At 44.2% G+C, this 26,332-nt stretch overlaps 1 protein-coding gene across 7 annotated transcripts in view; it reads right to left on the bottom strand.

Moving 5' to 3' along the window:
* Positions 1-4,114: 4,114 nt before the first annotated feature.
* LOC135504152 (SH2 domain-containing adapter protein F-like) overlaps positions 4,115-26,332 on the bottom strand; it is a 133,172-nt gene continuing 110,954 nt past the window's right edge. For 4 of the 7 annotated variants that reach the window (XM_064922503.1, XM_064922519.1, XM_064922510.1 and 1 more), the window contains 3 exons: positions 14,076-14,253; positions 13,741-13,860; positions 4,115-5,880 (listed from right to left, as the gene is read on the bottom strand). In XM_064922503.1, coding sequence (XP_064778575.1) covers positions 5,694-5,880; positions 13,741-13,860; positions 14,076-14,253 — 485 coding nt within the window. In that variant the 3' untranslated portion in view covers positions 4,115-5,693. Of the gene's footprint in view, positions 5,881-13,740; positions 13,861-14,075; positions 14,254-24,609; positions 24,775-26,332 lie in introns of all 7 variants that reach the window. The other 3 variants (XM_064922479.1, XM_064922488.1, XM_064922495.1) reach the window with 1 other exon arrangement.

Below are 26,332 nucleotides of genomic sequence, written 5' to 3'. Positions count from 1 at the left end.
AGAGCAGTAGAAAGGACCGCCATGGAGATGCTGTGTGGTAGAGAACGATAAGAGTGTGTGAATAAGATTTATACGTTAATCTAAACAAAACAGCAATACCCTGAATCACCTTGGCTGGATTCTCAGGAGAGTATATTAACACACCTGTTCAGGTATCAACTAATTAGTTCATTGCAGATTCATGTCGACCTTGTGTGGGCAAAATATTTCTCCACATTTTCACAAAAGAGGTGGAAGTGGATCACACATTCCCTGCCTTATCCTTATTGCTTTTGGTTGTCGGTGGTAACATCCATCTGTCTGCCCTCTGTCTCTTCATACAAGCTGTATGTAATAGAAAACACTGTAGACTTTATAGGCCAGCTTGGCTCCATTGTGAGGCTCTGAAAGGATGTTTACACATTGATCAAGCCCCACCTAACAACAGGAGGCAACAGGAGAAGAGCTGTGGAGAGGAGCACGCTAACGAACACGGATTCCTTTTCAGGAGCAGAAAGAGCATCAAAGCCATGTGGCCTGAATCCCAAGGCCGTCTGGCCTGCTTGTTAAAGCCACGCCCGTGCGCGCGTGTGTTTAAATGAAGGATTCTCTAGCACCATCAAAGCCCAGGGTGTGTTCTCTGTAATCTCAACCGCTGTTCTCTGTCTCTCAGAGCTCTCCTGTAGTTGTTTATTCATTCATGAATTAAGTATGCTCTCGAAGAAAGACGCTAGAGACCGACTCAGACCGTGTTTGGCTTATACCGCAATTAATACATTTCCTCTGTACAGATCTTGGGTTAGTTAATTAAATCACTATAATATCACGGCCGGACGGTGTACAGTGAGAACAGGGTGGGTTATTGTGTGGTGGAGCAGATGACCATTCACTACTAGGTCGACGTCAGTGCCTTTATCCTCTTACTATTCTTTCAATACCCCGTCTTTGAATCAACCAACAGAGAGTAGCGCACTTACCATTGAATAGACCCGTACCATGGTAACTGGTAACCACAACGGTATGGAGTTATTTACCAAACGTCTTTTGGATTATCCATTTTTTTTGTAACATGTTTGTTGCAGCATCAAGAAAGAGCAAACAGACAAGAGGGTTTTGGACTCATAAACTCTACTTTATTTAGGTTGAAACTTGATGCCTCTATGTCCCCATACAATACATTCAGTATATACATTTGGCGATGAGGGACTGTACAGATATGTTAAAGTAGTGCATACATACATGGGAAGAAAATGTACACAAAAGCACTAAAATCACAGAGTAAGTCAATGGCTGATGGCAATGCGCACACACAACACAACACCTCTCTGAGGGGGAGAAGGACTATTTCAGGTTCCCACAGAGACATAACAAAGTGAACAGTGAGTCTGCTGACTGAGACAAAGCCCCTTCTTTGCCTTCCAGAGTCCCCCCTCCCTTCCTCCTTCTAGCCAGGCGAGGGGTCTTCCTCTGGGCAGTGTGGACAACGTACGTGGGACCTTGCCTACAGTAACATGCATCTGTCAGCAGCACTGACTAAAGATCCTCCTCTTCTTTAAATGTTTCATCTCTACTACACAGGAACATTCTTAAGACATGTAGTGCATTCGGAAAGTATTCAGACCCCTTGACATTTCCCACATTTTGTTACATTACAGCCTTATTCTTATTCTATACCCCATAATGACAACGCAAAAACAAGTTTAGACGTTTATGCAAATGTATATATTTGTTTATATTGTTTGGTACCCTTCCTCAGATCTGTTCCTCAACACAATTCCTTAGACCTCATGGCTTGTTATTTCTCTGACATGCACTGTCAACTGTGGGCCCTTATATAGACAGGTGTGTGCCTTTCCAAATCATGTCCAATCAATTGAATTTACCACAGATGGACTCAAAGTTGTAGAAATATCTCAAGGATGATCAATGGAAACTGGATGTCCCTAAGCTCAATTTTGAGTCTCATAGCAAAAGGGTCTGAATAATTATGTAAATTAAATAAATACAAATATGTATCAATAAAACTGTTTTTTTGCTTTGTCATTATGAGGTACTGTGTGTGGATTGATGTGTAAAAAAATATTTAACACATTTTAAAATAAGGCTGAAACATAAACTGTTTAAAAAGGGAAGGGGTCTGAATACTTTCAGAATGCACCGGACATATGTACATACATACATATACATATATAGTACCAGTCAAAAGTTTGGACACACCTACTCATTCAAGGGTTTTTCTTTATTTGGACTATTTTCTACATTGTAGAATAATAGTGAAAAACATCAAAACTATGAAATAAAACATTTGGAATCATGTACTAACCAAAAAAGTAAATATATTTTATATTTGAGATTCTTCAAAGTAGCCACCTTTTGCCTTGATGACAGCTTTGCACACTCTTGGCATTCTTTCATCCAGCTTCATGAGGTCTTTACCTGGAATGCATTTCAATTAACAGGTGTGCCTTCTTAAAATTGTATTTGTGGAATGTATTTCCTTCTTAATGCATTTCAGCCAATCAGTTGTGTTGTGACAAGGTAGAGGTGGTATACAGAAGATAACCTTATTTGGTAAAAGCCCTTGTCCATATTATGGCAAGAATAGCTCAAATAAGCAAAGAGAAATTAAACTTTAAGACATGAAGGTCAAGAACTTTGTACGTTTCTTCAAGTGCAGTCTTAAAAACCATCAAGCGTTATGATGAAACAGGCTCTCGTGAGGAGGAAAGGAAGGCCCAGAGTTACCTCTAATGAAGTTATCCTCTGCAGCAGAGGTAACTGCACCTCAGATTGGAGACCAAATAAATGCTTCATAGAGTACAAGTAACAGACACATCTCAACATCAACTGTTCCGAGGAGACTGCGTGAATCAGGCCTTCATGGTCGAATTGCTGCAAAGAAACCACTAAAGGACACCAATAAGAAGAAGAGACTTGTTTGGGCAAAGAAACACAAGCAATGGAAATTAGACCAGTGGAAATCTGTACTTCGGTCTGATGAGTCCAAATTTGAGATTTTTGGTTCCACCCGCCGTGTCTTTGTGAGACACAGAGTAGGTAAACGGATGATATCTGCATGCATGGATTCCCACTGTGAAGCATGGAGGATGTGTTTTGGTGTGGGGATGTTTGCTGGTGACCCTGTCAGTGATTTACTACACAACCAGCATGTTTCTCACAGCGTTCTGCAGCGATACTCCATTCCATCTGGTTTGTGCTTAATGGAACGATCATTTGTTTTTCAACAGAACAATGACCCATCTCCAGTTTGTGTAAGGGCTATTTGACCAAGAAGGAGAGTGATGGTGTGCCGAATCACCCGACCTCAACCCAATTAAGATGGTTTGGGATGAGTTGGACCACAGAGTGAAGGAAAAGCAGCCAACAAATGCTCAGCATATGTGGAAACTCCTTCAAGGCTGTTGGAAAAGCATTCCTCATGAAGCTGGTTGAGAGAATGCAAAGAGTGTGCAAAGCTGTCAAGGCAAAGGGTGGCTACTTTGAAGAATCTAAAATCTATTTTGATTTGTTTAACACTTTTTTGGTTCCTACATAATTCCATATCTGTTATTTCCAAGTTTTGATATCTTCACTAATATTCTACAATAAAGAAAAAACACTTGAATGAGTAGGTGTGTCCAAACTTTTGACTGGTACTAATATATATAGATATTTAGAAGACTCGTGAGACCATAGGTCTACTGGTAAAATACACATGGAGGGGTATAGCACTTCAGAGGTACTCCGGGCAGAGCAAAATTCAGTTGGTGGTTCATTATCTGAAAAAGGTTGGGAACCACCGCTGCTGTATGCAACTCTACTTTACTTGGTCCTTTAACTTACCAACATAATCAATTCACCTCCAGCAAACACCTGTATGATTCTCTTAATTGTTTGGAAATGCCAATTGGAAAACAGTCATTAGACATCTGCAATGATGCCACCTACTGGCTATGGGATTGCACAGCATGCTTCAGCACTCTCCTTGTTAACGATAAGATTAAAGGACACGTCAGTCCCTCTAGTTCAGGGGAGAAGTCAAACTCCAAGAACAAAGAGAGGCTTCAAGCAATGTCTCTAACCTCAAGGTCTGTACCAGAATAAGAGTCGTGTGGGTAGATGGATAAATGAACACAGAGACAATGGAGGAAATCAAGAGTGAACTGAATAAGAAACCAATTTTGAGATGTGTGTATTAAATAATTCGAACAAATAGAGGGGTTATGACAGACTGGAGGTCAGGGTTCATTTAGGAAAATTGAGTCCTCTGATTGGTCCATGGGGCTTCTACAGTCTTTATGTGAGGCTTGACAATCCCATTTGTCACAAGACACCATTACTCAGTGTCTCAGTCAGGCCACAGAGGCAGTTGGACACATGAAGCAGAACTGACTCAAACACAAAGCGAAGCACCACAGTATATGAGACCAGGTCCGGGATATTTAAGCTCTGGCCAAACACGATCACATGGCAGAGAATAGTGAGGACTGGATGCCACGAGGCAGGCCTTCACAGAGAGGAGTAACACATCTGTAATAAGAAGAATTACCCCAGAATAAATTACAGTCACAGAACAATCGTTGAAAGAAGCAGAACTCTAGAAATCAGCGGATCTAACCCGACTGATTCAACCCATGCATTATAAGGCATTAACCAAACATTTGTTACTGACATCACACAATTTCATAGTGACTATACATACAAATGCTGATCTGTAAAATGTAGTAAAAAAAGAAAAGAAAAAGAACCAAAAACATGTGACTGGTTTATGCAAAAACATATTCTTAAACCATAGATGCAATTTGTTGGGAATCGGAGTCGCATGGTGGGGGTTGGATCAATATCTGCAATCCCATTGTACCTATTGATCTGCAGATTCACGAATGAAATTGATTTTCTGAGGTAGACAATGCAGGCATATTCCATTCTACCCATGCAAAGATATTCTACGATGGGGGATTGGGAAGGTAATTTGGACCATTTTGAGACTAGGCGCCCATCTCTGGCTCATTTAGCCAATGGTGCTACTGCTGTGTAACATAGTAGTGATCCATCTATCAGTCTGCTGACTGTCAAACCAGAGCTGTGCTTACACTGTCCTACCAATGGGACACCCGTGGTGAAGGATATCAGAAATACAGTCCCGGGAATAGACAGAGACGTCAGTCTGCAGACCGTACAGTACTGAAACACTAAACTGTTGTTGCACTGATGGGCAAAGTATTCACAGAGGGCATGTTTGTTGAGTTTGCCAGCCACTGTAGTGCCCATATATAACTCCAATACATGAATTTGCCTTCCCTGCTTCCTTTATAAGGACATTACAATCTTTAGGTTCCCCTCACTAAACAAACATTACACTTTCAGCATAACATGGAGCCAGGTCTTGTGTGGAAGAGGTGGGTACAAAGTGGCACTGTTGAGGAAGCAGCTGTGGGATCAGTGAAACAATGCTTGCAGATGATGTTTCAGTCAATGATGCAATGATAATGTTGTAGAAAATACAAACAAAAAGTTAATAGCAGGTCTGGGATCAGGTAGGTGATGACCGGTGAGCTGCATTATCCTCATCATCTCTGCCTCCTCCGCCAACTTGAACTCTGTCCTTCAGACCAATCAAACAGAAGGAAATAGGCAGAGCGACAGGGTTTCCCAGGGGAGGTGGCAGGGGAAGGCATCTGACCCCTGTGTGACCTTTGGGGAAGGCCATGTCACTATAGTGTCCTGATGGCCACGGGGTAGAGCAGGGACATGTGCTCGGCCCCCTTGATGGGCAGCTTGCGGCTGGAGTAGAAGTGGATGATCTCGGGAACACTGTCGAAGGGACAGCTGTTCTGACCCAGGATGTACTTGTTCTCCTTCGTCCTTGACAGCTTCATGTGCATGAAGCCCTGGCTGCTCCTAGAGGGAGAGAGAAAACAATATCAGCTCTAAACATTGAGTGCTTTATCTCCCAGCGGTACAGTGACAGATCATTCCCAGGTGATGCAGTACAATTGGGTTTAGAACCCAAGTCATATACTGTACACACTCCTATATACTGTAAATAGAGAGTGCTACTAGTCTAATGAGCAGCCAGGAAGAATCACTTAGGCTACACCAGTTAATAAATGCAGAGCAAATGAAAAGCTCCCTGGGCTGTGCTCCCTACAGTATTTCTAGGGCTGAGCCGGAGCCTTGGATCTGTGTGCTTTGCAGCTCTTAAGTAATCTCCTGCTCTGGAGCCTTGTCTTAATGAGAAATGTGGCTGTATAAAACCCATTATACTGCAGGGAGGATGGCAGTGACACAGGCCTTTTATCACATACAAGGAGAGGGAGAGGTCAAAGATAGAGAGAGAGAGAGAAAGAGATAGAGAGAGGAAGAGGGACATGATGAGGTAGAGGGGGAGAAAGAGAGAGAGAGAGGAAGATGGAGATAGTGAGGAAGAGGGGGAGAGGGGTGAAAGAGAGCGAGGTAGAGGGGGAGAAGGGCTAGAGGAAAAGTCCTCAGTAGACCATTTATCAGAAACCTTTTTTGCGACAAGTAGCCAAACACACAGCATCAGGTTAGTGTCAAGCACTGAGCACACACTGACTCATGGTCGCAGAGAATGCGTTTTCTTCGGTTTGCATTGTGCAATGCCCAAGATACTGCAGAATCAGCTCACCCGGAGGACTTACACAGTTAGGAAAAGTATATATACAATATTTAGCAGAGCAGGTGTCACCTCTCCTGTCAACAGAAATAAAACTGTGGAATAACAGCCAGACAGTGATGGACTGCAATGACTTCCTGTTCCCATAAGCGGGGAATGGCATTCAAAGATGGAAATATGTGTTCTAAGCCATTCTGTCTGTCTGTGTGTGTGTGTGTGTGTGTGTGTGTGTGTGTGTGTGTGTGTGTGTGTGTGTGTGTGTGTGTGTGTGTGTGTGTGTGTCCATTATCAGCAGAAATAACAACTTGCTGGGCATCTTCCGTTATCTCATAATTGCATTTGAAAAGCCTGGAGTCATATTATCTCACGAAGACACCAACAGAAACAAAGCCATGGAGAAAACACCAACATTAGGATCAAGGAGAAACTTAACAGGTTCAATTAAGGGACAATAACCATTAAAAATGACATTTCTCAACACATCAGAGGCAAATACTTACTGTAAGTCAAATCTTTCATCAGTCCATGAACCAAGAGATAAAACCCTAGTGTGACACGGTGAAACTCATAAGGACCATGAAGGACAGTCAACAAGAAATCTCTCATGTCAACACACTGCTGCTGTACGACTGGCAAGTCACAGCCTTGACGTGTATTGTTGCTGCACTAAAAGTAGGGTTAGAGGGGGGGAGGTAGAAGGAGAGAGGAGTCGGAGAGGGGGAGACAGAGACCATAAAAGAAACGAGGGAGATTGCGAGGATCTAGCGTGCGGAGAGGTGGATGATCGTTTTATAAGGGAGCTGAGGGAGAGGACTGCAGGGTTTCTCTGCTGCTATAAAAGTGAAGTAAATACAGCTAGTTTCAGCCTCCTCCATCACTGAGCCTGATCAGCCAGCCAGCTCCTCCAGTTGAATACATCTCTGTCATTACCAGGATGTTCATCAAATCAAAGTCTATTGGTTGGAGTAGATGAGGACAGATATCTCTAGTCACACAGCCTGTTCACTGCCTACATCCCAAATTACACCCTGTTCCCTATTTGGGATGTAGTCACTGTGTTGCTGCTTCTTAAGCTGGACCAGGAGAGGAGAGGCCACTCTGAAGGTAAAGTGAGTTTGATTCATCAACAGCTTGAGGAGACAGGCCTTGGGTTACACGAGCACACCACTTAAAAAGCTAAACACATCAATAGGAACATTTTAGAAATCCTCCTAAGATTTCCTTCCCCGTCAGCGTTTAGCTACGAGACTGAGACAACGGCGCAACAGACCACAGCTGTCTGATAACAGAAATGTAGGGCTATTTTTGACCAGACTGGGCATTTTGTGTTTGTTATAGTAGCCTATTTAGTTGTGCGCTTTTTTTTTGTCTAATCGGGATTCATTTCACTCTGGAGGTCTGGTGTCCTGTTCACCGGGGTCTATGACTTTCACTTGAACCCTCTCATCCTTCAAGCAGAGAAATAGGCTGACAGCCATCATCGTTTATCTCTACCTCTCTACATATATTAGACTGCACCATGAATGACGCTTCAACGCAATAAATCCATGGCTTCAGAGAAGCCAAAACTCACCCAACAGAAGATAATGATCCAGAAAGAAAGCCCTTAAGAAGCACTGTGGGACAGGAATTGTCCTGAATAGCCACTCTTCCGGTTTAATACGTACTGCGGCAGCCACACACAGAGTGTGTCTGCCTGGAAGAATCACTAACATGATCAGGACATGACCACAGCTGTTCCTCGTGGTTTAGAGGGATTTTAAAAAACAAGAATGTGGTTGGTGCTGCTCATTATAGGTCAACTATACTGTAAGAAACTGTTGTTGTCGTGTTTCATTTGGGAACCATTCCAGTTGTGGTAATATCCAAGAAGAATACATGCATTAATAAAACGCACTGAACTGTGCACTGAACCACGTACTCCATAAACTAGAAGAGCCCTCACTGGGAGATTCCCTTCTCTCACAAGAAAGACAAAGAGAGGACACTTTTCGGAGACATGTTTGCCTCTCCTGACATGAGTTCAACTGCCAACGCTGAGAGATTTTGTTGTTCTTTCTACAACTCCAAGGCTTTCTAGTTTCCCCATGTGTTATAGCATCAACACATTTTGTTGCATAAATCTTTGTTTTCCTCTTTCAACGGTTTATTTTCTACCTCAGTCAGCCCGTAAATCCGGCTGTGTAAAACCCCTCCCTGGGGGGAGGAAGGGGAGCTAAGCCACTCAGAGACCAGTGAAAGGCTAAATGTGTTTTATGCACCTAAAAGAGCACTCATCTTCAGAGAGAGGAGGAGAGACAGAGACAAGGTACCCTCTCTCCCTGTCAAAAGGCTCTGGAGACTCACGGTTAGTGAAAGTCTGGGCCTTCATCAATGATGCAAAGCACAAACGTGCCGCCGATTTGGCCTCATGAATATTTCAGCAGCTCCAGTCATGGAGTATCTAAACACAGGGTCTCTAGCCTCTGCCACAGAGGTGTCAGCATCTTCCAACATACACTGCTCAAAAAAATAAAGGGAACACTAAAATAACACATCCTAGATCTGAATGAATGAAATATTCTTATTAAATACTTTTTTCTTTACATAGTTGAATGTGCTGACAACAAAATCACACAAAAAGTATCAATGGAAATCACATTTATCAACCCATGGAGGTCTGGATTTGGAGTCACACTCAAAATTAAAGTGGAAAACCACACTACAGGCTGATCCAACTTTGATGTAATGTCCTTAAAAAAAGTAAAAATGAGGCTAAGTAGTGTGTGTGGGCTCCATGTGCCTGTATGACCTCCCTACAACGCCTGGGCATGCTCCTGATGAGGTGGCGGATGGTCTCCTGAGGGATCTACTCCCAGACCTGGACTAAAGCATCCGCCAACTCCTAGACAGTCTGTGGTGCAACGTGGCTTTGGTGGATGGAGCGAGACATGATGTCCCAGATGTGCTCAATTGGATTCAGGTCTGGGGAACGGGCGGGCCAGTCCATAGCATCAATGCCTTCCTCTTGCAGGAACTGCTGACACACTCCAGCCACATGAGGTCTAGCATTGTCTTGCATTAGCAGGAACCCAGGGCCAACCGCACCAGCATATGGTCTCACAAGGGGTCTGAGGATCTCATCTCGGTACCTAATGGCAGTCAGGCTACCTCTGGCGAGCACATGGAGGGCTGTGCAGCCCCCCAAATAAATGCCACCCCACACCATGACTGACCCACCGCCAAACCGGTCATGCTGGAGGATGTTGCAGGCAGCAGAATGTTCTCCACGGCGTCTCCAGACTCTGTCACGTCTGTCACATGTGCTCAGTGTGAACCTGCTTTCATCTGTGAAGAGCACAGGGCACCAGTGGCGAATTTGCCAATCTTGGTGTTCTCTGGCAAATGCCAAACGTCCTGCACGGTGTTGCGCTGTAAGCACAACCCCACCTGTGGACGTCAGGCCCTCATACCACCCTCATGGAGTTTCAGCAGACACATGCACATTTGTGGCCTGCTGGAGGTAATTTTGCAGGGCTCTGGCAGTGCTCCTCCTGCTCCTCCTTGCACAAACGCGGAGGTAGCGGTCCTGCTGCTGGGTTGTTGCCCTCCTACGGCCTCCTCCACGTCTCCTGATGTACTGGCCTGTCTCCTGTTAGCGCCTCCATGCTCTGGACACTATGCTGACAGACACAGCAAACCTTCTTGCCACAGCTCGCATTGATGTTCCATCCTGGATGAGCTGCACTACCTGAGCCACTTGTATGGGTTGTAGACTCCGTCTCATGCTACCACTAGAGTGAAAGCACCGCCAGCATTCAAAAGTGACCAAAACATCAGCCAGGAAGCATAGGAACTGAGAAGTGGTCTGTGGTCACCACCTGCAGAACCACTCCTTTATTGGGGGTGCCTATAATTTCCACCTGTTGTCTATTCCATTTGCACAACAGCATGTGAAATGTATTGTCAATCAGTGTTTGATTTCACAGAAGTGTGATTGACTTGGAGTTACATTGTGTTGTTTAAGTGTTTCCTTTATTTTTTTGAGCAGTGTATATGGCCTACACATTGGGTCTCAAGCCTCTGCCACAGAGGTTTCTAGGAAGCAGGAGGCTCCAACATGAGCAGACTGAACTCTGTATCACCCCCTCCCCACTGCCGAATCCATGAATCAACCCGCTGATTGTTTACTGGGTTGATCTGAATGACCCTACAGCCTCCTCTGCTACCTACCAGTACTGCACAACAAACACAGTCATGCTGGCAGGACACAGACACATGATCCACCACACACACCAGAGAGCTGTTTAGAAATATCTGCCTTCCTGCCTTTGCCCTCTGTCCTGGGTGGATGACATCTCCACTGATCTGTGCAGGAGGTCCAACAAAGAGAGTGTTGTAAACAGCCTTTTACACAACTATGATTTATGGTTCCCAAGCACAGACACGGAACAATTAATTCCATCACTCCTTTCTAGAACTGACACAATTAGTCCCATTATTGGTGGACATCGGTGGTCCAAGACGCACTCAGAAGTCTATGTGTTTGAACTTTGAACTCAGAGTCAATATGACTTTCTTCCACTGTGACTGGCCATGGAGACAGCTGGATTGACAGGGTCAGAGGTTCAGTGCTGCTGGCTGAAAGGTCACAGTGCGTGGGCTGACTGAGAAGGACAGCTCCTACTGGAGATCAACAACACTCCTCTCCCCCAGGATGGGACGTGTCATAGTGGCCTCCCAAGTGGCGCAGCAGTCTAAGGCACTGCATTTCAGTGCAAGAGGCATCACTACAGTCCCTGGTTCGAATCTGGTCTGTATCACATCTGGCCTTGATTGGGAGTCTCATAGGGTGACGCACAATTGACCCAGCATTGTCCGGGTTTGGCCGTCATTGTAAATAAGAATTTGTTCTTAACTGACTTGCCTAGTTAAATAAATTCTCCCCAAACAACCCCAGCCCTGTCTGTCCAATAAGACCTACCAGCCTACTGCACCAGACAGTCCAGCCAATGGCCCAGCACTGTCTGTCCAATCAAGCCCACCAGTCTAATTCCTTGTGTGTCCCCCCAGACAGGCCAGAGCAGAGTCCCAGAGCTCTGGAAATGAAATGAGCAGTCACTCAGTGTGAGGAGCAGTGGAGCAGCTCTGAACAGTATCATCTCCTGCCAGTAGAAATGAGCCTAAAGCCGACTGACGAGCGTCCTCAGAACCAGGAACAGTTTCCCCCCTGCTGCAATGTATCTAATCTATCACTGACTTTATCAACAGATGTGTGCTTTATTGTGAATAAGCAACAAAAAAAAAGCCAACGACAAGAGCACAAATGCCAGTTTGTATCTGAAGAAAGGTGACAATAATACTGTAGAGCTGTCTTCCATAAGTCAAGCAGTTATCCTCTCTGCAGCTCATATCAGAGGCACTTTCTCTGCCCCTGTGGTGAAATGGTTCTCAGCCAGGTATTGCTGTGTCCTCGGGAAATGGCAGCCCGCTGACACTCATCAGTTGGCTGGCTCCCTGCGGTCGTGTGAGCCCTCAGAGCCTCTGAGTCGATGGCATGTGACTGCCTTGCGGAGGGGAGTGCCAGCTGTGCAGCGAGACCCTTTAAGCTACCCTCCAGCCAAATGTCTGACCAGACTAAACCAAATCAGGGCCTGTCCCCTGGACTCTCCGCTGGCCAGGTCACAGTCAGGGGGCATTATGAATTCAGTTCTGGGCAAGTCAGCGAATCAGAGCACCAGAGAGGTTACCTGGTGGAGGTGGGAGGGCATCATGTAGGAAGGACAGGGTTCTTAAAGGTGATGTGTATAACCATACTGAAGAGACAGTCAGCAGGTAGGTAGGAGGTGAGGAAGACTCCTGGAGGCAGAATAGTGGTGCTGTACTGTGTGTTGAACTGGTACTCTATCTATAGAACTCTACTCTATGATAACCCATGAACACCCTCAGTGAAGTGTGTGTGTGAATTGTATATAGTGCCTTCAGAAAGTATTCATGACCCTTGACTTATTCCACATTTTGTTGTGTTACAGCCTGAATTCAAAATGGATTTAAGGTGATTGGTTTCTCACCCATCTACACACAGTAACCAATAATGACAAAGTCAAAACAAAATTTGAAATGTTTGCAAATGTATTGAAAATGAAATAACTAATTTACATAAAGTCAATATTTTGTAGAAGCACCTTCCATCATTCCACAGATTTTCAATGGGATTCAAGTCTCGGCTTTGGCTGGGCCACTCAAGTACTTTCACATTCTTGTTCTGAAGCCATTCCAGCCTTGCTTCTGCTGTATACTTGCGGTCATTGTACTGTTGCAAAGAAAATCTTCGGCCCCAGTCTAAGGTCATTTGCACTCTGAAGCAGGTTCTCATCAAGGATTTGCCTGTATTTGGCTCCATTCATTGTTCCCTCTATCCTTACCAGTCTCCCATTCTCTGCCACTGAATCGCTGCCACCACCATGCTTCACAGTAGGGATGAGGTTAGACAGGTGATGTGCCAGCATCCTGGAGTCGCCTCTTCACTGTTGATGTTGAGACGGGTGTTTTGCGGGTACTATTTAATGAAGCTGCCAGTTGAGGAAAACAAGGACATTTCTAAGTGACCCCAAACTTTTGAACGGTAGTGTATGCCTCAACACAATTCGATCTCGGCGATCTACGGACAGCACTGACATGCACTGTCAACTGTGGGATCTTACATAGACAGGTGTGTTTCCTTCTAAATTATGTCCAAACCATTGAATTGGCCACAGGTGGACTCCAATCAAGTTGTAGCGACAGCTCACGGATAATCAAAGGAAATTGGATGCACCTGAGCTCAATTTGCAGTGTCAGCACAGGGGTATGAATACTTCTGTAAATGAGATAGTTCTGTATTTAATTTTTCAATAAGTTTGCAAACCTTTTTAAAACATGTTTTCACTTTGTTAATATGGGGCATTATGTGGATTAAATCAAAATGGATTAAATCTATACAATAAATGTTGAATTCAGGCTGTAACAACAAAATGTGGAATAAGTTATACAGCACTGCGGGTACTGGGTGCTGTATATTCTCCCGTGTGTGAGAGGGTGGGGTGTCATCAACTGTACACTGATTACTTGTGTGTAGTGGACAGTATGTATGGGAAGGGTCTTACTTGAGTGAGAGGGAGAAGTCGTTCTTGCTGGTCTCACTGTTCCTCACCAGGTAGCTGGCCTCTTTACACAGCCTCAGCAGAGACTCTGCATCCGTCCTGCTGATCGCTCCATGGTACCAGCTACAGGGTGGAGAGAAGAGGGAGGATATAGCAGAGTTTCAAATGGAGAAAGTGCCTGTTATCTAACATCAAAAGACAATCAAATATCTCCACACAGCTCTACCTCAGAAGCACCAACACAAACAAATACCAAATCCCTGGAGAGAATCACAGGAATAGAATTACTAGTCATTATAATTCTGTGGATAGAAAGACAGTAGGGGAGGGTGACTTACAACTGGCTCTCCAGGGACATAGAGGGGTCAATGCGTTCCCCCAGAGCAGCACTGCAGTGGTCCAGAGAGGTCATCTTGGTGTTGACCAGACAGCAACTGGAGTGGATGCGGGGCGGACGCCCTCCTTTACCCTCCCTGGTGGGCGACATTCTGGACTTCTCCGCCCCTTCAAACTGGACTGTAAATGAAGGAGACACCGCCAGATATGAGCATCACAACACAAGAGCATCTCAATAGAGGCCTTCCTGGAGACATTTCAAGTATCAGACTTGGAACATTGAACACCCCGCCTCGTTTTTTGTAAATAGCTAAGGGATGGGCCTTCGAGTTATGTAACCGCTCAAATTCATAGACAGAGCTATGGATGTAAGTACAGACCATCCATGACACAACAATGTTTTGAGGCTATTCAGTGTTTGCCTACATTTATATTGTTTACAAAATGAGTAAAAACAAGCTGATATGAGTCTGATGAGGTATGACAGTTGAACTCAGCTCATGAGACATTTACAAGTTATATACTTCAAGAATCAATGGGTATAGATCGTTACTTTATAAGTCCAAAATGGTGGAGCAACTAAGGATTCTAGCTTTAACACACTGACCATTGAAGTCCATCTTGAGTTTCCTGTACTCGTCAATTGTAAGCGATTAAACTAAAGTGGCGTTGAGTTCATAGAAGCATGTGTTCTAAATTTCAGGCATATCTGTGAAAAACAGAGCTGCTGTGAGTTATTATTCATGATTCCTCCTGGTGTTTCCCGGCTTGTATGTGCTGTGCTGCAGTGAGACGTGTTAATGAGAGGAGACAACCATGCCTCAGTGTTTAAAACGCACACACCACCACTCTGTACAACACATCCCTCTCAAGGACCTTCGCAGAGCGAGACAGAAATCAATCCAGCCACACTGTGCCAGACGGGAGGGAAAACACAACATGTACAAACTAGTCCAGGCTAATCACTGAGCCAGGCCTTGAAAAGTGCCATGGTCACTAACTGTAGAATAGACAGGCTCCCTTGGAGGTGATCCATCTAAATAGTGACACGACCCTGACTAAAACGCTAGAGGTCAGAGAGTTGCTTTTAGACCAATCAGAAACAAGCTACTCAATCTCCCTATTTACACAGTCTGATGTGAGATCAGAGCGTGGGAGGGGACCAGGAGCTGAAACCTCAGAACTTCCTGGTTGTGGTCAGCGGTTAGAGGTCAGAGACAGTGACACAGGAGAGAGGGGGGGGGGTTTACTCCACAGCTCATTCCTGTAGTTGATGTCACACCATCCTTTGGAAAGAGACCCATTTCCAGTTGCCTTGGCCTTGCTACCCCCCAGCAGTAAACGGAGGTCACCCTCCAACATCAAAACCCATTACCAGGGTCTGTTACTGCCAGAATGCTGAAGACCGCTTTAGGACTTCAAGAGGAGTGGAGCAACATCAAACATTGAGCCTCTGATGGAGGCAGTTCATTTAGCATACTCTTAGTTGTGATTGCATGCCCCCCGCCACCACTCATCTCAAGGGCTAATCTCACTCCAGGCCTGGCTTTAATTTCACTGAGTGGACAGCTCCAGACAGACAGACAAGAGCCACTGGAATCACAACATGTCGATGGGGAGGAATGCGCTTGTCTTGTCTAGACCACACCTCCAGTCAAAGGATAGCGTTTCACTTTCTGCAAAGCTATTGTAACATTGAGAGTCCTTACAGTCCTTCCACCATTATACACTGAACAAAAGTATAAAACAAAACATGTAAAGTGTTGGTCCCATGTTTCATGAGCTGAAATAAAAGATCCCAGAAATGTTATACACGCACAAAAAGCTTATTTCTCTCAAATTTTGTGCACAAATTTGTTTATGTCACTGTTAGTGAGCATTTATCCTTTGCCAAGATAATCTAACCACCCGACAGGTGTGGCATATCAAGAAGCGGAATGAACCTCATGATCATCATTACACAGGTGCACCTTGTGCTGGGGACAATAAAAGGCCACTCTAACACAATGCCACAGATGTTTCAATGTGAGGGAGCATGCAATTTGCATGTTGACTGCAAGAATGTCCACCAGAGCTGTTTCCAGGGAATAGAATGTTAATTTCTCTACTATAAGCAGCTTCCAATGTCGTTTTAGAGAATTTGGCAGTACATCCAACTGGCCTCACAACCCCAGACCAAGTGTAACCACGCCAGTCTAGGACCTCCACATCTAGCTTCTTCACCTGCGGGATCGTCTGAGACCAGCCACCCGGACAGCTGATGAAACTGTGGGTTTGCACAACCAAAGAATTTCTGCACAAACTGTCAGAAACCGTGGCAGAGAAGCTCATCCCGTCGTCCTCACCAGGGTCTTGATCTGACTGCAGTTCGGAGGCATAACCGACTTCAGTGGACAAATACTCATTCGATGGCCACGCTTCACGGCTGAATCCCGGTTTCAACTGTACCAGGCAGATGGCAGACATTTTGCTGATGTCAACGTTGTGAACAGAGTGCCCCATGGAGGCAGTGAGGTTATGGTATGGCCAGGTATAAGCTACTAACAACAAACACAATTGCATTTGATTGATGGCAATTTGAATGCACAGAGATACCGTGATGAGATCCTGAGGCCCATTGTCGTGCCATTCATCTGCCGCCATTACCTCATGTTTCAGCATGATAATGCACGGCCCCATGTCAGAAAGATCTGTACACACTTCCTGGAAGCTGAAAATATCCCAGTTCTTCCATGGCCTGCATACTCACCAGACATGTCATCCATTGAGCATGTTTGGGTTGCTCTGTTCCCGCCATGTTTGGGATCTCAGTTCCCGCCAATATCCAGCAATTTTGCAATGCCATTGAAGAGGAGTGGGACAACATTCCATAGGCCACAATTAACAGCCTGATCAACTCTATGCGAAGGAGATGTGTCGCGCTGCATGAGGCAAATGGTGGTCACACCAGTTACAGATGGGTTTTCTGATCCATGCCCCAACTTCTTTTTTTTTTAAAGTCATCTTTGACTAACTGATGCATATCTGTATTCCCAGTCATGTGAAATCCATAGATTAGGTCTAAGGAAATTATTTCAATTGACTGATTTCCTTGTATGAATTGTAACCCAGTAAAATATTTGAAATTGTTGCATGTTGCATTTATATTTTTTTTCAGTGTATAATTACTCTTACGTGTATTAATACACGTAGATGTCTTCCAGTAAACAACTTAATGTAAATGCCTGACATGCACAACTAGAAGCATTTAACTGTCTTCCTGATGCTAAGCTCCATACTGAACAGCAGACACCTATTCTGAGCATCCCTGAAGCATGCACAGCATGTGCTTACCACTGGCAAAGCTCAAGCATATATGATGTTGTTCCACCCTTGACCACCAGGGGTTCCCCTTAACCTAATTTCTATTGTTCATGTGAATGACATATCAGTACTTCTAATAAGCTAAGGCTGCATTTACACAGGCAGCCCAATTCTGATGTTTTTCTGAATTAATTGCCAAAGGATATGACTGGTCAACTTACCATTTAGTAGCAAAAATAAATAAAAATCTGAATTGGACTGCCTGTGTAAACACAGCCTTAGTGAAACATTTGCTCTAAAGCTCAAACCAGTTCAATGGCTTGGTTATACAGAATGATAATGGTGTTTTTGCACTCTTCACTTTTTTGCACCGATACATAATTGAGTCTGAAGATGACACACATTGTATAGTATAAACGAGGCCAAATGATTTGTTTTACTACTCTCTGTTGTTCCATGGAGGATATATTCTCACACAAATGTCATCCGCTTCTGTAAACGGTACAAGTAGCTCTCTTTGTATATGTTTAAGGTATATGTGTATGTGTGTGAGATAGTGTTTCCATGGAGACTGACCGGGTGAGAAAAGATGCGTGTTTGCAGCGTCCCACACCATGTCAGCCAAGACACAGCCAATCTGTAGCTCTGCAGCAAATCTTCCCCTGAGTATGTGCTTGCGTGTGTTTGTGTGCAATAATGTCAGAGAGAGGGAGTGCTGTAGTCTATATATTTTGTTTCCTCTTTAATTAATAAAACAAAACCCTATCTCTATAAAAACAATATCCCCTGTATCTCTGAACCACTGGAGACTACTGAGGAGAGGATGGCTCATAATAAATGGCCGGAACAGAGTAAATGGAACGGCATCAAATACCTGGAAACCATGTGTTTGGTGTATCAGTCTTTTCCACGAGCCGGTCCTCCCAATTAAGGTGCCACCAACCTCCTGTGCTCTGGGCGTAATATGTGTATGTTGGTGTTGGATATGTGAGTGTGTGTTGTGAAAGGGACAGTATTATCAGAACACGAGGTGTTCCCATGCGAGGAAACCTCTGTCACTTTCGGTCAGCTACCCGTCATCACCGTGGCAGACAGAACACGCTCTGATGCTAGCAGCCATCACATAGCAGTACATGACATTGGCAAATGTCTGTCCACATTCCAGCTCTATGAAGGAATATGAACCAACACTAAAGTCTGTTATTAATGGCTTGATCGTGATAGTTTAGACTGACGTTCACCTGAGCCCTAGTCAGAGCTCTCAATTCCCCCTTTAATTATGCCTAATACTTTAATTCCTAAACACTCAAAACACCTCAATTAAACTCTGACATCTACAGTAACATCAGATCCACAAGGAACCCGCTCAATGTGATTAAATAAATGTTATTCTCTTGCTTTCGACTCCTCCACCTAGGCAGAGTGAATGGCAATCCTCAGCGGTGTTCACTACTTTACAGTCAGAACAGGCCCTTTTCAGAGGCAATGCAAATTGCTTCAAAAGAGGCATTACTAAGGAGTGAACCACTAACAACAACAAAAAGCGACCATTTTATTTGTTTGAGTGTGAAGAGACCGTGTCTTCTATGATTGCCAACCGTCTCCCCCACAACAGCTGGAGCTGCAGTAGTATTATAGGTTGGCTGATTCCTGGTGATATTCAGCCCAAACTCATTCCCTTTCATTCTCCACCGCTCACACTCAGAACGGACAAGAGGAGGTTGAAGAGAGGATTGGCACACAGGTAATGAGCCCTGTGGGGCAGTTAGAGTGACTTACAAACACGCCGTTCTGTGTGTGTGCGTCTGCCAGCCTGTCTACACGACCTGTACTGTGGTGTGTAAAGCAGAGCGAATGGAATCTCGGTATCAGATTGAACTGTCAGGCAGACGGTGATGGATGGTTGAAGGGCCCACCCTCTCCAGCCTTCCACCTATCTCTACAGGCTCCCAACAAAACAACAGGCTACAGGGATGGAGGGGGGGGGGTGGAGGTCGAGAGCAAGGGAGATGGAGAGAGGGAGTTGATTGGCTGGGACTTAGATAAACGCAGGCCACAAAAGGTCAAAGGGACATCTGGAGGACCAGAACATGCACAGAGCAGAGCAGAGAGATGGGGGGAATAGAGAGAGAGCGACAAAGGAATTCAGCAAGCTGAAAACCACTCACTACTACCACCCACCTTCCACACAGCACATTTACTTATTAAGCCAGCTAATTAATTCTCATTTACTAATGGTACTTCCATCAAAGAGTGAGTTCACTGGTCAGTGGGGAAAGCTTGAGATCTACTACTGTATTACAGGCTTACAATTAATAATTCCAGCTTGACGTGTGAAATGATTAACAGGTCTGAAGGCTCATTGAAATGCATGACACATTGTGAGCATCAAACCATGAACCCATACACTGCCATGGGAGAGAACGAGCAGCTTGTAAAACCACTGCATTTTGTTGACATCCAGAGTATATTGTGCTTGGGGAAGTCGAATAGGATCGGTTGAAAGGATTATATAGAAAGACATTTGCTGAGCCCAATGGTCTTATTCTCTGATGAGTTCAAGGCACGTTATTTTTCTATCAAATTCCAAAACGTGTTCTGACGAGTTTTCCAAAGACAAAGGAACAATCCTCCAAAAGGCAAATGCATGCAGATTCCTTGAACAAAAATGAAATATTTTAATTACATTGTTTGTATTCTAGTGAGACAGAGGGAAGAGAAGGTAAAAGAATGGCCTGAACGCCCAGACAATCAATTCACATCAGAAAACAAAGGCAAAAGCTCTTCATTACATCCAGACAAAGGACTGTCTTCTATTTATATGCAGATGTAATATCTTTACTGTCACGGCTGTCAGACAATATTTAAATATGATAATGATGTTGAACTGGTGAGACAGGTTCTGTTCGGCTGTACTGGACACTGTTCTTTCCAGGTCCATATCACACGGCTAATCATAATAGCCCTGGTAACACTTGTAGCCTGGAGACCTGGCTAGGGCCAGGAGGAGCAATGCCTTTTGCCCCTAACAGTTCTAGGATCAGATTAATTACCCTACACCCAACTTTAACCATTAGGAGGATGTCAAAACCCTGTAGCAGTGGTTAGGAACAACTTCTACCTACTCTTACTATCTCCTCCTGTTTGCCTGTAGCCAGAGGCGACAGGAGGCGAGAGGCAGGCAACTGTACTCACAGGAAGGTTAGAGAGGCCCCACCCCTAGTCTCTATATCCAACATCTGACCCCTGTGATGTAGTGGGAGTTGAGACATAGAGAGGATCCTCTTTCAGCCAGACGCCACACTAAAACCCACGCATATCCCACGCATTGGGGAAGTGCAGCCATTCCCAAGGCATTATAGGGCATAAATCATCCATCCGCCTGTCCTCACCCTCAGAACACAGCCAGCTCATTTTACTGGCCCGCTGTCTGGCTGTCTGGTGATGGAGGGAGGATGGCTCATTGTAATGGCTGGAATGGAATGGATAGAACAGCTTGAAGGGCATTAAACACATTTCCAATTTAAACCTCAGCCTCCATTGGTCTCTCTACAGTAGTACTCCCCCTCTACACTACCAGGGGAGTACAGAGCCTCAGCATGGGTATTAGTTCTGCTACACCTGGCCCCTCTCCTCTCTCTCTCTCCCTGGATAATTAGTTACTGATTGTAGAGCTGTGGAAAAGCTGCAAACATCGGCAAACACACGGAGGCTTCTTAATAGGAAACGGACCAAGTCTCTATTAATCGAATCACAAGCAAGTCTCAAGTCACAAGGTCCAAGTCTCAAGTCTCGAGTCAAGTCCAAGTTGTGCATTCTAAGAGGAAGTCAAGTCACAAGGTCCAAGTCTCAAGTCATGTCCAAGTTGTGCATTCTAAGAGGAAATCAAGTCACAAGGTCCAAGTCTCAAGTCATGTCCAAGTTGTGCATTCTAAGAGGAAGTCAAGTTGAGACATGTTTTTTCTAAGTCAAGTTAAAAATGTGTCTATACATGCAATGATTGCAAATCTTTGTCTATTTATTGAGACTACCAGGCAGCCCTTTTTATAATTTTGTCTACAACACATTTAGATGCTGTAATTAATTAATAAAATAGGGATCTTGTAGCAGTCGTCAGGGCATGACATCGGCAGAAGACAAGGCAGGTTGATGTGCTCAGAGTGTAGATTTATTTACAGGCTTGGTGATCCAATGGTGAAAGCACCATATAATACAAAATATAAGAGTAGATTTACCAAATATACACGGCCCAAAAGAAATGGCTTCTGTTTGAGGCATAAACTGTCCTATCTGAATGGACATAGGTAGCGGGCAAGACAGTACAGCCTCCCCTTGAGAAACCAAACTGAATCCATCTAACAGGAGCTGAAACAGTTACACTACCGTTCAAAAGTTTGGGGGTCACTTAGAAATGTCCTTGTTTTTGAAAGAAAGGCACATTTCTTTGTCCATTAAAATAACATCAAATTGATCAGAAATACAGTGTATATCCTGTTAATGTGGTAAATTATTATTGTAGCTGGAAGTGGCTTATTTTTTTCTTTGCAACTCTGCCTAGAAGGCCAGCATCCCGGAGTCGCCTCTTCACTGTTGACGTTGAGACTGGTGTTTTGCGGGTACTATTTAATGAAGCTGCCAGTTGAGGACTCTGTTTCTCAAACTAGACACTCTAATGTACTTGTCCTTTTGCTCAGTTGTGTACCAGTGCCTCCCACTTCTCTTTCTATTCTGGTTAGAGCCAGTTTGCACTGTTCTGTAAAGGGAGTAGTACACCGCATTGTACGAGATCTTCAGTTTCTTGGCAATTTCTCGCATGGAATAGCCTTCATTTCTCAGAACAAGAATAGACTGATGAGTTTCAGGTGAAAGTACTTTGTTTCTAGACATTTTAGGCTGTAATCAAACGCACAAATGCTGTTGCTCCAGATACTCAACTAGTCTAAGGAAAGACAGGTTTATTGCTTATAATGAAACCCACAAATGCTGATGCTCCAGATACTCAACTAGTCTAAGGCCAGTTTAATTGATTATTTGATCAGAACAACAGTTTTCAGCAGTGCTAACATAATTGCAAAAGGGTTTTCAATTAGCCTTTAAAATGATCAACTTGGATTAACTAACACAATGTGCCAGTGGAACACAGGAGTGATGGTTGCTGATAATGGGCCTCTGTACGCCTATGTAGATATTCCATTGAAAATTAGCCTTCCAGCTAGAACAGTAATTTACAACATGTCTAAACTGTATTTCTGATCAATTTGATGTTATCGTAATGGACACATTTTTTTTTGCTTTTCTTTCAAAAACAAGGACATTTTCTAAGTGACCCCAAACTTATGAAAGGTAGTGTACATACTGTATAAGCACTTGACCACTCCCAGGACCATATAATTACCCAATTGGCAATTACAGTCAATAAACTGTTTCTACAATGTAAAAGGCAATTTCCACATCCATTGTTACATTTGTTTTAATCAGACTTAATGACTATTCATTTCAAAACCATTCATACATGGAACAATCGTTTATCTTATTCAACGTACTGACTACATAGCATGGCGCGCAGGCCACGTAGCCTTTTCTATGCGCACTGGGACACGCTCCTATTACGCACAACCAGAATGACATGGGCACACGGAACTTGGACGCAACCCGGGAAATATGAACAAAGGAAGCCATACATTGAATTAAATAAACAGAAATTCTACCTCATGAGTCTTGCGAACGTTCCTGTGCACAATAATGGGAAGAGGGTAAGAAATGGTAGGCTGAATTAAAATGGATTGTATCAAACATGAAACAGAAACGCCTACGTGTGGCAATAAACGGTATGGGACGGAATGATGAAACGCTAGTAAACATTGTCGGATTATATACGGAAAATAGATTTAGCAGAATTAGAGCATTTAAACGTGTGAAAGCAATAAAAAACAAAGACTCTCTTGCATGAGTATGAAGAGCTCAAGTGGAGAGACCATGGTGTGTCCTCGCCACATAAATAATTCCTTTTAACAAATTACAAATGCAAGCTTAATAAGTAAATTATCAATTTCAAGCCATTTTGACATACTAAATGGCCAGTAGGTCTAATTGTTGCCTGATGCTCCATTGCTGGTGAGCTAACAAAGTAAACAGTCAATATTCTTGATCACCAAAATATTTTTGGAGCTGCATATTTATTTAGTATGGCAATCCTCTCCCAACAATTTGCTGTTTGCGCTGCACCCGATCCTATAGCTGTACAGCAAATCAGCAATCTGTTCACTAGTGCACCCGACTTGTGTTGATTGACAGTTTGCTGGTCCAATCAGAGGGCCAAGTGTGCGTTTCACTAGCCAATCTGTTGCATGTTTTTCTTTTTTTGCAAGGGTGATGCTGTGGCTACTGTCTCTTGCTGCATGGAGCATAATCTGTGGAGACTCTGACACAAAATGAGTGACAAAACATTACAAAACCTGGCCAGGAAATTTCAAGTCATCAGTCTCAAGTCAAAGTCGAGTCCAAGTCATGTGACTCAAGTCCAGAAGTCTGAAATAGGGTTATTATTTGGTCACAGAGCATTATAAGAACAAGGTCAGACACTTTGTTCTCACCAAAATAAACAGTAGTAAACTTTGTGATTTGAATGGGTTCTTAATCAAGGGTTTGAAAGTATGATCTATAAAGAGCAGTGGGCAGGGGGAACAGTTATGACTATGTTGACAGTAGCATTAGGGGTCACCTACACTTCCAATTACCCATTCAGAAGGCAATTCAGCGCCATTAAAAGCAATGAGTCTTCGTCCACACAACCTGGACTAGTGCTAGTGATTTTCTGTCATGTGTAATCCAGATGGAAAAGGGCAGTTATTACAGAGATCATGTGAGCCGTCAAACTGATTTAAAGATACCGTAGAGCTGATCAATCCCTTCCTCCTCACTCGATGAGGTCACACAGTAAACTGGCTGACACTGTTTTCATAGGTTGTCATAGTGAATGGAATGTTGTCTTACAACTGTATGGTATGTTGTCGCCCGCGCAATTTGTCATTTCTCAACTTTAACAGACAATGACAGTTCACCAGTACAGTAGCCTATCAGAGAACAGGATGAAGAGGATGAGCAATGGAAATTAGATATGGTTAAGGATATGGCAAGAGAGAGAGGCAAGGGGACATTGTTGATGAGGGGCGCTGGATGAGGCGCTCTGATGGTGGTGGGATGAACAGACAGAACAGGGACAACAAAACCCACCATGGTGGTGCTGGTCACAGGCAGTGTGCCCAGGGGAGTGCTGGGCTGGCTGGGGGGGCAGAGCGGGGGGTGACTCCACCCCCTCCAGCAGGGCCAGGGGAGGACTGTGGTTGAGCTGCCCAACAGGAGGGGGCCACGGCAGATCCTTGATCACTTTAATCTCTACTGCAGGCAGCCCAGGTCACCAGGACGGGAGCAAGAGGGAAGGAGAAGAAGAGAGAGAGGTAGAGGCAGAGAGATAGAGAAGAGAGAAAACACGAGAGAGAGGCAGAGAGGGATAAAGGGATAGAGCGGCAGAGAAAGATAAAGAGAGACAGATGAGGGGAAAAGGGGAAAACAGAAGAGGGCAGAGTAAGAGAAATGCAGGACAGTAGCATCCCATGCAGGTACAGGTCAGGTTAGTATAGCACAGCATAGTCAATGGAACAGCAGGGGAAACCAGTAGACAGCAGGACTGAAAAGGAAGGAATATTACTTTACCTGAGACAGACAGACTCTGGCCTTTGACCTCTCCACTTTGCCTCTACATGTTTCTTTGACGTTTTACAAGGAGTCAACCCGGGGGAATTTTCAACTGCAGGTCAGAGTCATTAATTACGATCTGGGTTTCACAGGGAAAGTGGCTGAAGAGAGCTACTAACGAGGGTTTTAAAAACAGAATCAAATACCTGAGTGGACCTGAGCATGACTTGGCTAGTGTGAAAAGCCTCACGGACAACACAAGCTCTGGTATGGCTCATAACGGAGTTAAAGTCTGAAACTGCCTCCACAATAAGATAAAGGGCAACATACAAGATTCTCTCCTTGAGCCAGACACAGTGGAATGCATTGTAATGGTGGGGGGCACCTGGCAGACCTAGCCCCTCAGTAATATATCGTTCATGTCCAGATGCGAGTATTACCAGAGTAAATCGAGTGCTGGGGCACCGGCCCATCTTTCACTAGGAATGGTCCACTTGTTTAATAGCACAGGAGGCTCCCTATCCACCAGGGAGCTGCTGGTCTGTTTGCTGCAGTGGCTAATAAAGAAACATGGTGCAACGGAATCGTTCTCTGGATAAACGAATAGAGCCCTGGTGTTATGTTTCATCACTGAATCACCCTCATAAAATAGTAGTAGTTGCAGCAAGATGCATTGTTGAAAGTAGAAAAGAACACACCACAGAATGGTTTAGTTCAAACACATTCCGGTCTAACCATTGTCTGAAAAACAATGACATTCAACCCCTATTCCAAGGAATTCTTTACTATCCTCATGCCAAGTAAGCCATTCATTTAGAATCTCACACCTCAGGCGATGGAGTGACTGCTGCTTCCACTACTAATGAAAAAATAAAAGCTGGGAGTTTGTTGACTGTCGCCTGGATGTCGCCAGGTTTTATAGGCTGTGAAACTAGCTTTTCTTCTGTGAGTTGAACAGACACATTATTGACTTGTCCATGTTCTGGCCTGCAGGAAAAAGCTGGGATGCAGAACATGCTAATGAGGAAGGGGGAATCAGCTCAGCAGGTGACAAGGGAAAACAGAATATTCAGTTGGACAAGCAATTAAAGACCTCAGCCTTAATGCCGTGGTGGCAGGGTGAGAGTGACGTTGCTGCAGGACTACTGATATGATAAGGGCTCATATGAGGATGGAGTCCTCACTATGAATGATGTTCTCGGAATGAAGTGTCCTCACTTTAATGGTGTCCTCACCAAGGATGGTGTCCTTTCCTCACTAT

Source organism: Oncorhynchus masou, chromosome 2, assembly GCF_036934945.1.
Source record: "Oncorhynchus masou masou isolate Uvic2021 chromosome 2, UVic_Omas_1.1, whole genome shotgun sequence".
NCBI classification, from domain to species: domain Eukaryota; kingdom Metazoa; phylum Chordata; class Actinopteri; order Salmoniformes; family Salmonidae; genus Oncorhynchus; species Oncorhynchus masou.
The sequence above is the reverse complement of the archived record's forward strand: the minus strand, read 5'-3'. Positions and strand labels throughout refer to the sequence as shown.